General features: G+C 39.6%; 1 protein-coding gene across 8 annotated transcripts in view; it reads left to right on the top strand.

The window, feature by feature from the left end:
• Nucleotides 1-18,864, top strand: part of ATP2B2 (ATPase plasma membrane Ca2+ transporting 2) — a 541,726-nt gene that overhangs the window by 295,336 nt on the left and 227,526 nt on the right. For all 8 annotated transcript variants that reach the window (XM_034775811.1, XM_034775816.1, XM_034775812.1 and 5 more), the window contains one exon: nt 10,971-11,168. In XM_034775811.1, coding sequence (XP_034631702.1) covers nt 10,971-11,168 — 198 coding nt within the window. The remainder of the gene's footprint in view (nt 1-10,970; nt 11,169-18,864) is intronic.

Below are 18,864 nucleotides of genomic sequence, written 5' to 3'. Positions count from 1 at the left end.
GCTGAAACCAACAAACTCTATTTTCAAAGATTTTCAAACTGATAAGAGTTAATAGAAGACAATCTATGTTTATATGGCCTAGATAAACGCTTGCTAATGTCTCCAAGAACAAAACTTAAAACAACAAATTGGGTAAGAGTGAGAAGCCATTTTTAAATTTCCTCTACATTATTGAAAGCTTTCTTGTTGTGCAGTCTCCCAGGAAATCTCTTTTGTAATAAAACTCATATTGATTTTGCAACTCTGAAATCAAAATAACTATCCTTTGCTTCTAACACTGATAGAAAATATAGATAGATGAATTCTAATATTCAGTAGTTTTGCTTGAGTCACTAATGCTTTGCTTGTGAAAGTACTTGGCTTGTAGGTGGAATTGTCCAAGTGAGAAGTGAAGGATCATATGATCCTTGTTTAGCTAGCAATGGGAGATGCAGTCGCATTGTCTGTCAGGCCTTCAGTGTCTAGGCACATCTCTTCTGTATTCTACCCAATATTTCATCCTGCAAGAGTAAAACAGTCCAGTGCAGCACATATTTAGTTAGCATACGTGCTATTAAAGCATGTGCTTACTAAGCTGTCTGTCTTCCCACATCATGATTTGACCTATCAGATTAGAAGTATGAGTGACCTTAAAGGTATTCAAGCTTTATTACTCAAAATCCATAGTATCCCAACAGTCTCATATTTCATTGCATTTTTCTATTGGTATGTGCCTGACTACATTATAGCACTGTGGATAAGTGTCATCATGTACCATCTGCTTTCATGGTTCCATCTGACCAAGGATCTCATCATATCGTGGTGTAACAACTTCGCGTCTGCTCATTTCTACTCTTGGCTGTGGATTTAACACTTACACGCAGTGCAGGTTTGAGAAACTCAAGCTGATAGCCCCGACCTCTTACCTCTTCACTTTAAATAGTTCTGCTCTCTCTCCTGTATGATATGTATATCAGGCAAAATAGTTGCTTTTGTGATCAGATGTATGTCATCCTGTTTGAGATTAGGTAGAGCTAGTAGTATACTATGGTTCCACAAGAGATGCATGCTGAGCGAGATGTGTTTCACAAAAGATAGATTTAGGATCCCTACTGTAAACAAATATTTAACAGAATTTGTATGTCTGGTAGGTCTAAGCCCAAAGACAATACTTTTAAAGAACTTTTTTGTTAGTAAGGGAGTTTATATGTAAATTTAACGCTTGGTTAAAAAAAATTGACAATGCAATGTTGCCATCTAATAGATACTTTTCAGCAGATTACAGTTCTGTCTCCAGGACACTAATAGCTGGAAGGACACTAGAGCAGAAGATGCATTGTGTTCTTGAAATATTGGTACTTTTTAGATTTTGAAGTGTCAGTTGGAAACAATTCTTAAGCCTTTGACATTTTGTAATATGGTACACTGATGTAACATCACTAGAGCCAAAACCTCACCTATTTCCTGGGAAGGTGAGTTACTTTGTTTCCTGAGTAGGGTGACCAGATAGCAAGTGTAAAAAATCGGGATGGGGTGGGTGGTAATAGGTGCCTATGTAAGAAAAAGCCCCCAAAATCGGAACTGTCCCTATAAAATCAGGACATCTGGTCACCCTATTCCTGAGTCAGAATTAAATCAAGCAGATTAGTATTTCTAAAGCAAGGGCACTATGTAACTCTTTAGAATACTGCAAAATCATGCAAGATCTGTGGAATTCTATAAACCTGTGCAAATTATACCACAGGTTTATGGCTTGTGGCAGTAGAGGAGAAAAATAACTCCTATTGAATATGAAACTAATGGAGGCCTGGTGAAATAAAGGCCAAAGAAGATGAAATTATTATAGGAATTTTGTTTTTAGTTTGTGAATTTTCTACCTAAGGACATTTTTAGAAGCTTGTGCTGTTGGTGATTTTAAGGCTCAAATGAGAGTTATTTAAGGATGAAATAGGAAGGATAAAATGCAGGTGTACCTCTCAGAAGAATCTTCTTCTTTTATCCAAAATTCCTCCTTTTAAAGTTCCCTACTGGGAGCAGATCCTCACCTGGTATAAATTGTTATGAGTCATGACAATTTGTATCAGCTGAGCAGCTGCAGATTTCTATTTAATAACATGGTTTTATAAAGGCTTTTTTATAAACAACTAACAAAACAATCTAACACACAGGACTTGGTGGTGATGCTGGACTTTAACTACCCAGAGGTCTGTTGGAAAAATGTCACAGCAGGGCATAGATTATCCAACAAGTTCTTGAAATGTATTGGAGACAACTTTTTTATATCAGAAGGTGGAGAAAGTCACTAGGGGAGAGGCTGTTCTAGATTTGATTTTGACAAATAGGGAGGAACTGGTTGAAAATTTGAAAGTGGAAGGCAGCTTATGTGGAAGTGATCATGAAATGGTAGAGTTCATGATTCTAAGGCATCGTAGGAGGGAAAACAGCAGAACAAAGATAATGGATTTCAAGAAGGCAGACTTTAGCAAACTCAGGGAGTTGGCAGATAAGATCCCATGGGAAGCAAGTGTAAGGGGAAAAAAGTTCAAGAGAATTGGCAGTTTTTCAGAAACATTATTAAGGGAAGAAAACAAACTATCCCACTGTGTAGGAAAAGATAGAAAGCATCGCAAGACACCAACTGGCTTAACCAGGAGATCTTCAATGATCTGAAACTCAAAAAAGAATCCTACAAAAAGTGGAAACTAGGTCAAAGTACAAAGGATGAATATAAACAAATAACATAGGTCTGTAGGGACAAAATTAGAAAGGCCAAGGCACAAAACGAGATTAAACTAGCTAGAGACATAAAGGGTAACAAGAAAACATTCTACAAATACATTAAAAGCAAGAGGAAGACCAAGGGCAAGATAGGCCAATTACCCCGGAGGGGAGGGGGGGGCAAAGGGAGAACAATAACAACATTTGGAAATGGTAGTGGTGCTAAATGACTTTTTTGTTTCAATCTTCACCAAAAAGTTTTGTAATGACTGGACCTCTAACTTCATGAATGCCAGGGAAAATGAGGTAGGGTCAGAGGCTAAAATAGGAAAAGAAGCTAAAAATAACTTAGACAAGTTAGATGTCTTCAAGGCACCAAGGCCTGATGAAATACATCCTAGAATACTCAAGGAGTTGACTGAGGAGATATCTGAGCCATTAACAATTATCTCTGAAAGTTCATAGAAGACGGGAGAGATTCCAGAGGACTGGAAAAGGGCAAATATGCCAATCTATAAAAAAGGGAATAAGAACAATCCAGGGAATTACAGACCAGTCAGCTTATATTCAGTACCTGGAAAGATAATTATGCAAATCAATTACGCAATCAATTTGCAGACACTTAAGGTGATAAATAATAGTCAGCACAGGTTTGTTAAGAACAAACCATGTCAAACCAACCTAATATTTTTCTTTGACATGGTAACAAGCCTTGTTGACAAGGGAAAGCAGTAGATGTGGTATATCTTTACTTTAGTATGGCTTTTGTTACTATCTCACATGACCTTCTCATAAACTAGGGAAATACAGTCTACATGGAGCTACTATAAGGTGTGCATAACGGGTTGGAAAACCATTCCCAGAGTGTAGTTATCAGTGGTTCACAGTCAAGCTGGAAGGGCATATCGAGTGGGGTCCTGCAGGCATCAGTTCTGGGTCCAGTTCAATTCAATATCTTCATCAATGATTTAGATAATGGCATAGAGTTTCTAGATGTTATCAAGCTGGGAGGAGTTGCAAGTGCTTTGGAGGATAGGATTAAAATGCAAAATGATCTGGACAAACTGGAGAAATGGTCTGAAGTAAATAGGATGAAATTCAATAAGGACGAATGCGAAGTACGCCACTTAGGAAGGAACAATCAGTTGCACACATACAAAATGGGAAATGACTGCCTAGGAAGGAGTACTGTGGAAAAGGATCTAGGGGTCATAGAGATAGCAAGCAAAATATGAGTCAACAGTGTAACATTGCTGCAAAAAAAAAAAAGTTGTTGTTCTGTGATTTCTTAGCAGGAGTGTTGTAAGCAAGACACGAGAAGTAATTCTTCCACTCTATTTCATGCTGATTAGGCCTCAGCTGGAGTATTGTGTTCAGTTCTGGGTGCCACATTTCAGGAAAGATGTGGACAAATTGAAGATAGTCCAAAGAAGAGCAACACAAATGATTAAAGGTCTAGAAAATATGATCCATAAGGGAAGATTGAAAAAATTGGGTTTGTTTAGTCCAGAGAAGAGAAGACTGAGGGAGGACAGAGCAGTTTTCTAGTATGTAAAAGGTTGTTGCAAAGAGGAGGGAGAAAAATTGTTCTCTTTAACCTCTGAGGATAGGAAAAGAAGCAATGGGCTTAAACTGCAGCAAGGGCCATTTAGGTTGAACCTTAGGAAAAACTTCCTAACTGTCAAGGTGACTAAGCACTGGAATAAATTGCTCAGGGAGCTTGTGGAATCTGCGTCACTGGAGATTTTTAAGAGCAGGTTAGACTGTCAGGGATGGTCTAGATCAGTGGTTCTCAACCAAGAGTCAGAGTCCCCAGGGGGGCCCACGAGCAGGTTCCAGAGGGTCTGCCAAAATAAATAAGAGATCAGGGCTGGCATTAGACTCACCAGACCCAGGACAGAAAGCCGAAGCCCGATCCTGCCACTCAGAGCTGAAGCCAAAGCCCAAGCAACTTAGTTTTGTGGAGCCCGGGCAATTGCCTTGCTTGCTACCCCCTAACACCGGCCCTGGCTTTTAATCTACTGGATATGCAGAAAAAACAGTAGTTGTGGCACATGTGGGCTGTTTAATTTTTATAGCATGTTGGGCGGGCCTCAGAAAGAAAAAAGTTTGAGAACCCCTAGTCTAGATAATACTTAGTCCTGCCTTGAGTGTAGGGGACTAGACTAGAAGACCTCTTGAGGTCCCTTCCAGTCCTACAATTGTATGTTTTTCTTTTGATCTGTCTATACATTTATAACACACCCATCACCATAGTAGGCAGTCACCAGTATCGTTGAGCTTTTAAAGTCTTTCCTGGACTATGCCTTCCATTTAAAACAATTCCTAAGATGATACTGTAAAAAACGTGCAATTCTCACAATTTTTCTGTCTTCATTCCGTTTTAACGGAAATTTCATGAGCTAATGCAATTAGGAGTAAAGGCGAAAATAGCAATGGCTCTTAATTAAAAATTCCAACCGTAGCTCATTGAAGATTCTGTATTATTCTATATCCTTCATCGTAAACAGCTGTGAAACATGCTATGTTTACCGATAGCTGATCTGATACGCTATTTTGTTTTTTACTCTTACTGGCTTTGTATTATTAGCAATGATCTGGTTTTGCTACTTATACCAAAGTAGAAATCATCCTCTGTTTGTGATGCTTCAACTGGTTGCTGTGGAGATGATGTTATCACAAACAAATTGTTCCATGAGACATTCATGGCTATTTAACTGATGGATTTTTTCCCCCCAGTATGCGGTAATTGTGCCATATGCTTAAGGAACAGGCAAAATGATTAATTATTAGGTCTTCTGGTTCTTTTCCTCCCCCTCCCACCACCCAAAAAGCAATAGATATGTAGAAATTATTACTTTATTGAATCACCTGGTTTGCATACAGAAGGCAGAAATGCATTAATATACTGCACAAAAGTATAGTCAACAATTTAAGGTTTTCCAGGCAATCACTTAATTTCCTTTCCCCCTCACTATTTCAAATCAATTAAAAACAACTTTGTAGAGCCTGAAAGCTTTTGAAAATATTGTCATGCCAGAGAATCATATTGTGATAATTTGTCACAACGTTTCCTAACCATAACTGTGCGGTTTGTAAATGTGTCCAAAGAATCTCCTTTCTGAAACACTTTGATCAAGAAAAATAACTTTATCAATAAGTTTATTTTTTAAAAAATGGTTTAATGCAAAAATTATCCTGCATATTTTATGCTTTATAAAAGCAAGTGAACATATGTGTAAAAAAAATCACAGTACAGAATATAATATTAAATGCCCTTCTCTTATGCCAATAACATATAGATATGAGGTTTATTAAAAATGACATCTCATTTAATTGATTTCTTTTGCAGAATCCTTTGTTGTATACACCTTCTGCACAAGGGTTGGGCAAACTTTTTGGCCCGAGGGCCACATCTGGGAATAGAAATTGTTTGGCAGGTCATGAATGCTCTAATTGGGGTTGGGGTGTGGGAGGGGATGAGGGCTCTGGTTGGGGGTGCGGGATGTGGGGTGAAACCAGAAATGGGAGTTCAGGGTGTGAGAGGGGGCTTTGGTCTGGGGTGTGAGAAGGGGTTTGGGCTCTGGCTGGGATTGTGTGCTCTGGGGTGGGGCTGGGGATGAGGGGTTTGGGGTGGAGGAGGGTGCACCGGATTGGGACCAAGGGGGATCAGGGCTGGGGCAGGGGGTTGGGGCATGGGGGGGGTGAGTTCTCTGGCTGAGGGGTACAGGCTCTGGGGTGGGGCTGGGGATGATGGGTTTGGGGTGCAGGAGGGTGCTCTGGGCTGGGATTGAGGGGTTTGGAGAGCAGGAGGGGGATCAGGGCTGGGGCAGGGTTTTGGGGTGCAGGAGGGTGGCTCAGGGGTGCAGGCTCTGGACGGCGCTTAGTTCAAGCGCTCCTGGAAACAGTGGCATGTCTCTCTTCCGGCTCTATGTGGAGGCACAGCCAGGCAGCTCTGCATGCTGCCCCGTCTGCAGGCACCGTCCCTGCAGCTCCCATTGGCCGCAGGTCCCAGTCCATGGGAGCTCCGGGGGTGGCGCTTGGGGTGGGGGCAGTGTGCAATGTGGAGCCTCTGGCTGCTCCTCTGCGTAGGAGCTGGGGATGGGCATGCCACTACTTGCGGGAGCTGCGTGGAGCAACCCCCAACCCTGCTGGAGTGCCGGAATGAGATAAGCCCCAGACCCCGCTCCCCAGCGGGAGCTCGAGGGCCGGATTAAAACAGCTGATGGGCCGGATCCGGTCCGCGGGCTGTAGTTTGCCCACCCCTGTTGTACACAGTAGGTTGTAGGGCTGCTAACAGCAGGTCAGACTCCTGTACCAAGGGTTGCCAGGTGTCCACTTTTCAAACGAACATCCTGTCGAAAAGGGACTCTCCCCAGCCTGGTGAAAATGAGCGAGTGAGTGAGGGTGGAGGAAAGCAAACCACAGAGGAATGTGTCCTTGGCAAAGAGATACAGCCGAGATCTGTCTTCTGTAAGAAGCTTTAATGTGCTGCCAGGTATGGCTGAGGTTAGCTTAAATAAGGCACAGTAGAACCTCAGAGTTACAAACTCCTTGGGAGCGGAGGTTGTTCCTACCTCTAACATGATCATAACTCCGAACAAAATGTTATGGGTTCTTTCAAAAGTTCACAACTGAACATTGACTTAATACAGCTTTGAAACGTTACTATGCAGAAGAAAAATGATGCTTTTAACCATCTTAATTTAAATGAAACAAGCACAGAAAGTTTCCTTACTTTGTCAAATCATTTTTTTAAACTTTCCCTTTATTTTTTTAGTAGTTTACGCTTAACAGTACTGTACTATATTTGCTTTATTTTTCGTCTCTGCTGCTGCCTGATTGCGTACTTCCGGTTTCAAATGAAGTGTGTGGTTGACTGGTCAGTTCTTAACTCTGGTATTCTTAACTTCTGACTGGTGTTCTACTCTGTTATACGCAATACCACCTAGTGGCAGTAGAGTATAATACAGTTAGCATTCCGTCACAACATTCAGTCCCCTTTTCCTATCTTCCTTCATTAGTATGCTTGTTTGTTTTTCCTTACTGACCTGGATGCAGTAATAGCTCTTTGGAATATTGCCCTATGCCTTAGACCAAGTGTTTCTAATACTTCTTCATAAAAATCTCTCTGAATATAGTAGCAATTTGTTTTCTTTGTCTCTGAGAACGGAGTGTAGTAATTACTCCAAGATCATGCATCTTTAAGAAAGCAAGATTCATTTAAAAGAAATCAAAAATAATTCTAGGTTCCAGCTGGCTATCAGTTAAGTTTGACATGTGAAGATAAAGTTGAGTGAAGTAAAAAGAGCTGCCTGTTGTCAGTCCTGGTCTGGTTCTTAGCCTTGCTGTGTCTGAGATCCAGCCCACTGGTGACTCTGAGATACGGCTGCCTTTCCTCTCAGGAGTCAGTCCCTGTGTCTGGATCCCCTTTGCTTTGAAGGCTATTCACTTATATACTCCAGGTACTTACGATGTGTTTGTGCGCCAACCTGCTCATTAACATATGAGCTAGACAGGAATCTTTGGTATGAGAATCTTGACAATAATGTTCACACAAGTGTATTATCCTGGGAAGTGATGACTTCACTGTTCCAATACAATTGACACTGGACACTATCTTTAATGGAAAGGCTTAATTTGCTAGAGCTGTAATTACTTTCCATAGTATTTAAAACTTTCATTTTATCCTGTTGAATGTATAATTGTTTACCTTCTCCACTCAGTTTTTTTCTATCCTGCTGTAGCTGGCCATGTTAAGCTTGTAAATACTCCTTGTTGTGGACAAAATTATTATTTTTTCAGACACTACTACCATCCCCTTTCCCAATCCAGGGTGACTGTTCCTCATTGAGGATCCCTTTAAAGTCTTTCTGTCTTAGAATTTTGTACTGCCATCACCATAATATCTGAGAACTCTCCATATAATATCAGTAGCACCAGCAAGGTCCCTAGTGGGCATCATTGAGTCTCTGACACGTCTCTCTCCATGGGGCTAGAATTCTGCTTTGGGTAGGGTTTTTTTGGGGGGCGGGGGCAGAGTGTGTGGAGGTGTGAAGTATTTGGGAATAAAAGAGGTGTTTGAATTGTGTCACTTATAGTGGAAGGGCTTCCTCAAAGAGGAAGGCTGTGGAACATTCCCTAAAGGTGGCCAAACTTTGAATTCACCTGATCTCCTCTGGAAGATTGTTCCATAGTCAGACCCCTCGCCAGAAGATGCTTTGTCCTCAGCTCTTATGTGCTTCTTCGGCTTTGGGATATGCATTGTCTCAAAGGAGCATAGCTGTCATGGTGATTCATAGATTAATGTTTGGTCTTTGATGTAGCAGGGGCTTGATCCATTAATTGTTTTGAAAATGAAGACCAAGGCCTTAAACTGGCATCAGAAACAGCCCAGGACCTGGTGGACAGACTTGCACATTGTGTGATGTGGTCACTGGGGTCTGAGCCATGGAGAAGGCAGGCAGCTGCAGTCTGTACCAGCTGGAGCCTGTGTATTTTTTTTCATATTCAGCTTCAGATACCATAAACTACAGTAATCCATCATAGAAATGACAAATGCACGGATCACTGGGGCCAGGTTCTCATCCGGGAGGAAGGGACAAAGTTTCCTAGTAAGCTTGAGGTGAAAGATGACATTTTTAAAAACTGATGTAACCTGGTCATCTGAGCTTACTTGAGAGGTCCAGCCAGGTCCAGGGGCTTTGCAACACTTTGATGAATAGAGGCTGTATGCATTTGATAGAAGGTGGAGACATCTTTCCCAGCTCTTCCAAGTATTTTCCCTTTCCAACCAGCATTACTTTGGTCTTGCTTGGGTTTGGCTTGTTCCAGCTTCTCTTCATCCCAGAGATAATTCAGACATTCTGACATTTTAGTAGTGGCCATGGCTGCTTCAGTTGAGTATGAAATATTTAGTTGAGAGTAATCAGCATACTGTAGGCAGCTAAGTCCATGGTGTCTGACTATCTCTTCCAATTGTCTCATGTCAATATTATAGAGATGCAGAGATAAAGGACCCTGTGGGCTAGGGCCTTGGAGAGGAGGAGCAGTTACCCATTGCTATTCTGAGTTCTGCTGAAGAGCAGTGATTGGAACCACTGTATTGCTGAGGCCTCTACTATAGGTTGGTTAGTAATACCCTGTGGTCCACTCTGTCAGTCTAATTAGACCTTCACTGTCCTGGCTTAGGGTTAAACCTGAATAAAATTGTTTGTATATTTATCTTGGTGATTGCATTAAAGGGTGGCAGCTGAATTTAAATTCCAACGTATTGATAAATCCAATTGATATCCCATATAATTTCTTGACAGACTGTATCAAATCCATCAGAGTATACAATGCAGCATGCTTTTGAGAGCAGTATCTGGGATTTATGGGAAAGCATTTAATTTCTAAGATTTGCAAGCATTTGGGGGAAAATAATGGTTTTTGTATTAAAAATTCTAGCAACACTCAGTTCCGATAAAATTTCCCACTGTGCACGTAAAAGTCCCTGATACATATTGTCCAACAATCCTGAATGACAAGTTAAATGGTACGTAATTAAATTCTAGGTAAAAGGCCACATATAAGGAAGGGAATTTGTAAACCTTCCTTTTGGGAAAAACTAGGATAATAATATTACTTCCTATACACACAACATCTAGTGGCACTGTGACTCTCCTTTCAGTCAAGAAGGGCTGGACACAGCTCACCAAATGCTCAGTGCATGGCCAGAACTGTTCCTGAGAATGGTGCAAGAAGTTTCCTCCAGAAGTTTAGCATACTGCTTCTCTCCTGTGGGGCTGTGCAGTGAGGACCTGAGCTCAGCACCAAGATTTGTACCTCTTGGTAGCTGTCCCAAAGTTGCCATTAAATGTCCCAGCCTTGCCAATATATTCTGATGGCACTCTCTACAATCTACCTTTTCAAAAATTGTTCACTTTGCAAACTATTGTACATATTAGATCTCATACAAGTAAACATACTACTTTGGGATACTATATAATTAATAACTGACAATTAGGGGTTTCATTTAAATAATGTGTCCTTAAAAGTCTCTGTAAACATTTTTAGGCTTCTGCTCAGAATACAGGGACAAAAGAATTATTTTGCTAAACAAAAAGTTTAAAAGTGGCAAATCTGCCATCCTGTCTAATATGCCATAGGTGATAAAGCTTGCAAGTCTACTTTGAAAATGCAGTTTATTTGAATACTAATGTGTTGGGCTTTTTTTTTTTTTTTTTTCCTTTTCATGGTACTTGAATCAATTGTTTTTAATTTGTTCACAGGATTACCTGGCACTGCTGCGGATCTAGAAAAAAGAAAGCTTATTTTTGGGCAAAACTTTATACCTCCAAAGAAGCCAAAAACTTTCTTACAGCTAGTTTGGGAAGCACTACAGGATGTGACTCTTATAATCTTGGAAATTGCAGCCATCATATCTCTGGGGCTCTCATTTTATCAGCCACCTGGAGAAGGGAACGAAGGTAAAAACATTTTATAATAATTATCTGTAAATTTCACTGGTGATGAGTTAAATGTTTTTTGTTTGTTTTCCTGTGGTACTAACATGAGTGTTTTTTAGGTCAGCATTTTTGTTTTCTTCTAACTCCTAGGACTGTTACTTAATATCTGAGACCTAACATTTTTCTAAGGATACACAAACTTGCATTTTTCTTGCAGAGCTGTAAGAAGGTGCTGAATCCCAAGACGTGTACTAAAACATTTAAAAAAAAATCCTAACTTTTTTATAAAGCTTCTTTGAAAATGTATTTTAAATGCTCTGTCATGGCTATTTGAGCTCAGGTTTTGGTTATGCATTTACTCATCTTGAAAGATCATTTGCCAAATGATACAGAAGGAGCGTGTAATCAGTTTATGTATCGGTTATATCTTATCATCCAGGATAGATCCATAGGGGTGGATCCTCAGCTAGAGAATGGAGCTATGACAATTTACACTAGCTGAAGATCTGACCCATTAATCACTCACTCACTGACCTTCTATAATTCTAATTTTTAAAAATATTTTGGCCATTAATCTCCGAATAAGCCTAATTCAAAGAGAAACGAGAGGGAGTAGGTCATGATCCCAAGCTTTACCTACAAGTCTTGCACTGCAATGTCCTACTGTGGTATTGGTAGAAAGTTTTAAATTGTTCGTGTGTCTGGAGAATTCTTTCTAATTCACATACATAGAAGAGTGGGTCCCTTCCACATTTCCAAACGATCATGCCAGGCTAATGATGAAGGGGTTTTTTTTTTCCAGTTCTCTTATAGACCAGTGGAGCTGCACGAGACACTGTGCAAAATTATGTGAATGATTTGTAAATGTATGAAGAATGTCTTCCTCTAAATATAGTCTAGAAATGCTTTTTCATTCATTTCACTGTCCTTTAAGGAATGTAGCCAAAGACCTTTCTTTCTTTTCCATTCACATGCATATAGATATGCGTAATATATACAGTGTACTAACGTGTACATATTTTTATCATTAATTATTCCTTTATATATAACTAGATATCCTTGTTGCATGCTAAATGGCCTGCTCTTACTGGAATCTTTGGCAGTTTTGCCAGTGACTTTAGTGGGAGCACAATTTGGGTCCTAGGTGAGAGAAAAGTTAGATGAACTTCTTTTCCAACTGAAACAAATCTTAAATGGTTTTTTTGCATTTTTAATACTATTGTCATATAGTTTGACATTGTGATGTTGCTTGTGTGAAGGATATATAAAACTAGGATTTGATCCTCCAAATTCTTTACTCGCACAAGCAGTCATTACTTGCTTGAGTAAGGATTTGCAGACTAGGCCCCCATTTTTATTCATAATTTATTAAGAAACAAATCTTTGAAAATATACGTATATAATTGATTTTTTTGGTTGTGTGCTACCAAGCTATGAATTTTGCTTTGATACTGTATTTAAAATGTTTCTTTCCCATGGGAATCAGTTGCACAACTGAGATACAGAAGACATGCTGGAAAATTCAGCAGCACAGCATGGGAAAATGGGTTCATGTTTTACCATAACAATCTTTCATTTAAATGTTCTTTAACATGTTTGCCTTCCCTAGGTTTTTAGTAACATTTTGTTAGGAGCATTTGACTACGTTTACGTGGGGAAAATGTATCACATTAGTAAAAGTGTACTAATCTGACCGTTAAAGGTACGTTGTAAGGCTCTCCTTTTTTCTTCAGACATTTAAAAATGAGGGGAAATTTTTTTGGGGGGTAGGATATCTCAAATTACTGGACTTCTATAGAGTCATATAAATAAACAACTAATGTGTTAAATATGATTTTTCTCTTAGTGTGGACAAAGGCAGCCATGTTTAAAAACATGTTAGCTGGATCTTTAAAGCATAATGTCTCTGTCTATATTCGGTGTTGAGTAAAAAGAACCTCAGGTTTTTTAAAAAATGTATTTTTATAACCTAGTTAAGGCCCTTCATTTCCAGCTTTTATTTTTATTTTTTTCCAAGGATTTTATCAATATTTATTTCAAAAACTAAAGAGCGGATGAAAATCAGTGCAAAAAATTAACTTCACAGTTTGCAGGGTAATATCAGGGTTATTATTGGGAGCAGGAGGACAGAAGAAAAGCAAGAGTTTATTGTTTATGAAACTGTTATTTCTCATCTCCATTACAAAAATAAAAAATAAAACTTTTTTAAAACAGTTACATTCAGAAATGCAGTCAGATGCAAGGATGGCTTGCTGTTACATGAAAGAGACCAAGGAGCATAAGCAAGGAATAGTACTTTAACAGAACCCCCATGCACAAATCATCTGTCCTGTCACAGAGGTGGGCCACACGGGCTGGGAGCCAGGAGAGAGCAGATCTCAGTCACTGGAGCCAGGAGAGAGCAGATCCCAGTCACTGAAGCAGAAACCTGCCCTCAGCAGGGAGACCTTCCACCCTGCAATTTAGCTCCATTCCCCAGTGCTGCTGGCAGATTGGAGTGACCATTCCCAGCCCAGGCACAGGGAGGGGTTCTGACTGGCAAGTGAGGCAGACAGGAGGGCTTCTCTCCAGGCAGTGACACATTCCCAGGCCCATCATTGCGCCATTGTTCTTATTTATGGAGTTTTTAGAAGTCCCCTTTACCTGGGTTCTGTCAATTGCCTGCCATCATTGTCCAGAGATTTCCTGGGCAATGCTTTCCAAAGAGCAATGGGTGTAATAAGGATTTTATAATCAATGGCTAGGATAATGGATGAGACTTCCCTGAGCAGAACAAGAATCCAAGTTTTACTCCTCTACTGAACCTTCCCAGTAATTTAATGTAGTAATTGAAATGGGCATTGTCTGAAAGCAACAGGAACTACAAGAGCTGAGTGAGAAACAGAATTTCTGTCTAGTGGTAAATCCTATTTCAACATTCATTTTTGTTCTGCGCTGGAGCAAAAAAAGTGAAATATTTAAATTTTTCACGGGATGAAACATTCCAAAAAAATTTGGTTTGGAAATGGGAGTAGTAGTTTGGGTGCCTGATACCTCCATTGTTCCCTATGGACTGGGCTTCCTGGCCAGACTATATCTCCCATAATGAACCTATAAGCATATGACTCCCATGATGCACCACACTGCTAGGTCAGTGTTGCATCATGGAAGTTGTAGACCGGCCAGGGATCACGGCCAATAGGAGAGAATGGAGGCATTAAACAGCTCCCATAATGTACCACCACAGGAAAATGCAGTTTTAATGTTGAATTGACACAAAACAAAATGTTCCGGGTCAATTTAACAAACTGTAATATTCCTGTTTGGATCAAAACAATATACTTTTCTTTTTAATGTTCCCTGATGGAAAATTGAAAAACTTCAGAAAAATTGAAATTTTCCACAGGAAAATGTTGATTTTAATGGAAACTCTATTCTCAGTCAAAATATTTCCAAAAGAAAACACCCAACCAGCTCTCGTGACTGTGCTGTAACTGGCATTAATGCTCCTTGCCTCTCCTGTTGAATTTGTAATAGAACGTGTCACTATATGTAAAGTTAAGGGTACAGTGGTAGTTTTAGAAAGTGTTTGTCATGTTATGATTCCCATGGAATCAAGGAGCATGGGGAGTCCTAGAGAACAGCCATAAGTACTACTGTGTGCTCAAGGCAGTAATTCAAAAATCAATGGGCTAACAATGGCCTTTTATTAGGGGTGAGTGAATGTGTCGGACTGAAATTCAGACAGGTCTGAAACGCCTTCCAATTCTTCAGCTGTACTGGGGTACAACATTTTGTATAGGTCTGAATCAGTTTGTTTAAGTGAAATCCTGCTCCCTCCAAGCTTTGATGCTAGGTCTGCAGGGGCATAACAGCTGTGGCAGACACTTGGCTAGGCTTCAGTGAGCATGAAGTACAGTATAATACACTGGAAGTACAATGGATACCTGGACTTCCCTGTACATGTTATAGGTTCTAATATAAAGAGAAGGATTTTTAGAACAATAGAAAATTAATGATGCATCATTCCTTCCAGACATTTCAGAGTTCTATTAGGGAAGTGTCTTTTCATGGCTGACATTTAGGTTTCCTTAATTCAGAAGTCAGTGGTTTTATTTTCTCCTTTGTAGGCCAGCTAGCTTATGGGAAGGGTCATTGCTCTGGGTTTTCTGCCACTAGAACACATTTCAGAGATTTAAGGGGTGGCAGATAGAGGAGAATAGAGGCATCAAGGGAAGAATCAGCAATGACACACAGTCTGATAAAAATCCAGGGACTACACTGAGGTTTTTATCCACTGCTCTGCATTTTGCATGTGCAAGGGAATGAAGTTCACACACTGCTCTGAGCAGTGTCTAAAGTCACACTAGATTTGGTCCAAATATATACCCACTTCTGGGGGTTTTAGCTATATTGGTGACTCAAACAAGCTTTCACATCAATCTTGTCTGATCTTGGGGTCCCATGAACAAATATTTCTGTCCTAGTCCCCAGTTTGCTTTGCCTAAAGAGTCACTTCTACTTCCCTCATATCCAGGATGGAGTTAAAAAGGTGACCCTGCCATAAAGAATCAGCAAGAAACAGCCAGCAGTACCCAGCATGGCTTCAACACATGCTAACAATGTTCTGCCCCAGAGAAAGCTCTGGGAGGCTCACTTCCCTGACTACTCGGCATGCAGGGGACATACGCAGGCTGCTCTCTCCTTTATGTTTGGACGGAAATAGCTCTGTATCCTCTGGCTTCCTCCCGCCCAGGGAGGAATCATGCCTAGGCTCTACAGAGGAAGCCATACACTTCCATTCATTCCCCTAAATCCAGAGGCTGTCATAATCCCTAGCTCTTAACCAGGGAGTGTGGGAGAGGAGGGGAACAGAAGGCTCCCCACTATGCACCTACACAAATGCCAGGGACAATCTGGCCATGGATTGTATAATTTTCCCCATCTTTGGTTACCCCCACTTTCCCTTTCCCCCAAAAGCACGACCAACAAAAATCTTAATCTAACAGCTGCTGTTTTGTTATATATTTGCTTTAGTACTTGCAGGTCGCAGGCTTTTGAAGTCTCTCATTTCTCCAGTACCAAATTCTTATTGATCTTTTTCTTATAGTTATTGCTAAGACTACAAACTTATATTGTGTTTCCAAGAAGTAAACTCTCAGTAGTCTCTGTTCTCTCTGATGGTTTGTCTGAGTTTTCATTTCTCAGATGAAATCAACTTACCCTTAAATTGTGTAAATGCTTGCTGGGGAAGCCTTGAACTAGATTCTCATGTAAGCTAACATGTTGTCTGCCTTGAAGAAACAAATACTTGTGATTTAGGCAACCACTTAAACATCAATACCATGCAGTCAGACATTGGGGAAAAAAGCTCATTAAAACCAAATACTGTATTAGAATGTATGCTGTGTCTGCCAACATGAATACATTATTATATATTTTTATTACCTTAGCACTTTGGAGCCCTTGTTGTCAACCAGGACCCCTTTATCAATAAAGACCTCATATGTGTCATCCTTAAACAAGCTAAATTAGGTCCCAGTGGATAAAGAGTTAATGAGAGTTGTTGAAGGGGGAAAAAAGTGAAGGCAGTAATTAATGAGCCATTTCTTTAGCCTGTGATTAAATAACATCAAATAAATAAACCAGCTGGGAATTCTGAGCATCCCCTAAGGAATTTCAGTTCATGTGGTTGGAATCGATGCATGAAGTGTTTAAGTGAATTAAGATTGAAATTACAGTAGTCGAATTTATAGAGCATTACCTTCTCTTCACACAGGCAATCAACATACAGGGTTTTCCCATACTGTGTACCATTTTAATTTTGCTAAAAGGATCGCATAGCTGTGAAAACACGAGGAAACTTTAAATCACTTGAATTAAAGGAGGCTACTCACATGCTTAAAATTAAACATGTTTAAGTGTTTGTTGGATTGAGGTCAGAGTACTCAGAACCTTGTGGGATCAAACTCATATTCTACGATTAGAGAACCAAAGTTTCAGAGACTGATGCAAACTACTTAGTGTTTTCCATCCATTAAAACAAATTTCTGACGTTTATTAATATAAGAATAAAAAAGTAAGGATAATTGAGCACTGGAATTTACCAAGGGAGCTTGTCATATCCCCATTGCTGGAGGTGACTAAGAACAGGTTAGACAAACATCTGTCAGGAATAGTCTAGGTATTCCTGCCTCATGTGGGGGCATGGACTAACTGACCTCTTGAGGTCCCATTTCTATGATTCTGTAATGATCGGTCAGTGTATGAACGAATCAAATATGGAGTAAATAACCTTCAAATCTGTCTTTCATATAAAACTCTAATCTGTTCTTCTTTTAAATCTTCTATTTCTCATTTGAAAATATTGACTGTGTAAAAATAAGCTTATACTCTTTATTTTATACGGCCAGTATTAATGTTGTTCCAAAATATCACCTAAATCATAAACACATATTCATATCATACTCTTTGGCCAACTCCCCCTCCCCCCAGTACCGAGGCCAACTTCAGGACCCATTTTACTGATTCCACAGCATAGAAATCCTCTGTAGACTACGTAGATACTGAAGGAACTCTACATCTATGTTAAGTTAATGTGCAAGTTATAATTGTTTTTGCACACTGAAAATCAATAGATGCTTCAAGCATCTTATCCACTAAATGGTGACTGCATAGAGTAAAATTAGAGGCCTTCCCATAATCTAAGTAATTATTTCTTGGTTTCATGGAAAATATGAAGTGTTGCTAAATTAAACATAGAGAATTGCCTTATTTTAACAAGCTCATCCTTAAGTGATTAGGATTTTAGCCTTAGAGATGTCTTATGAGTGACATCAGGGAAAATTAAAATTCAGCAACCCTGCTCAATAACTTCCTTATGAAAATTATTTCAGAATTTTGCCTCATATCAAGGAATCTCACAGTAACTAACAATATTCTTCAAATGACTTAATTTCAGTAACCTTCTTGTCTCAAAACAGAATGAGGGGAAACAGCTGAAATGCCCTATGACTCCACATTGCCTGTGCAAACTTCTCACCCAACAATACTTTGAACAACTCTGGTAAAGTGATACCTTTCTACCTTCCTTTAAATCTATTATTTACAGGTTGGAATCCCTGAATTTAATTTCTGGGGCTTCCATCCAGTGACACAGTGTTGCTCCAAAATATAAGATTAGCACCTTGGAAATTAATTCCAGATTAATTGGATCTTATTCCTTAATTATGACAGATTGGTTTTTCACTATCTTTTCCAGCCAAGTCTCAAATGACTGAATCTTTGGGATGAAAGTCTAATTTCTCATACATTATTTTACAAGTTGATAGAGGGTGTTTAACATAAGGGGCCTTCCTCTTCAGATGCTAAACAAACCTAAACTGGTGAAAAGGCAGGTCGTATATTAGAGGGGGAGTAAAGGCATTAGAAGCTGAGTCCTAATCATCTCTGCTAATAAATAAATAAATTGATCCAGCTGCCATTGTTGTCACAATTTTTGACTATTAATGCTTCTTTGGAGCCACACTATAAAAGGAAAAAAAAAACTGGGGAAGCTGAGATAACAGAAAAGCAGCAATCAAAAAATATTATCAAAGAATTAATCTCAAAGCCATCAAAACAGAATTTTCCAAGAATAAAGCTGTGGATGCTCAAATAAGCTTAACAACTCTTCAGTAAAACAAATCTTTTTAGAATCTCAAATTTTAAATAAAGGATTTCAAACCTTCTGTCAGTA

This window comes from Trachemys scripta, chromosome 7 (genome assembly GCF_013100865.1).
Source record: "Trachemys scripta elegans isolate TJP31775 chromosome 7, CAS_Tse_1.0, whole genome shotgun sequence".
Taxonomy (NCBI): Eukaryota; Metazoa; Chordata; order Testudines; family Emydidae; genus Trachemys; species Trachemys scripta.
The sequence above is the reverse complement of the archived record's forward strand: the minus strand, read 5'-3'. Positions and strand labels throughout refer to the sequence as shown.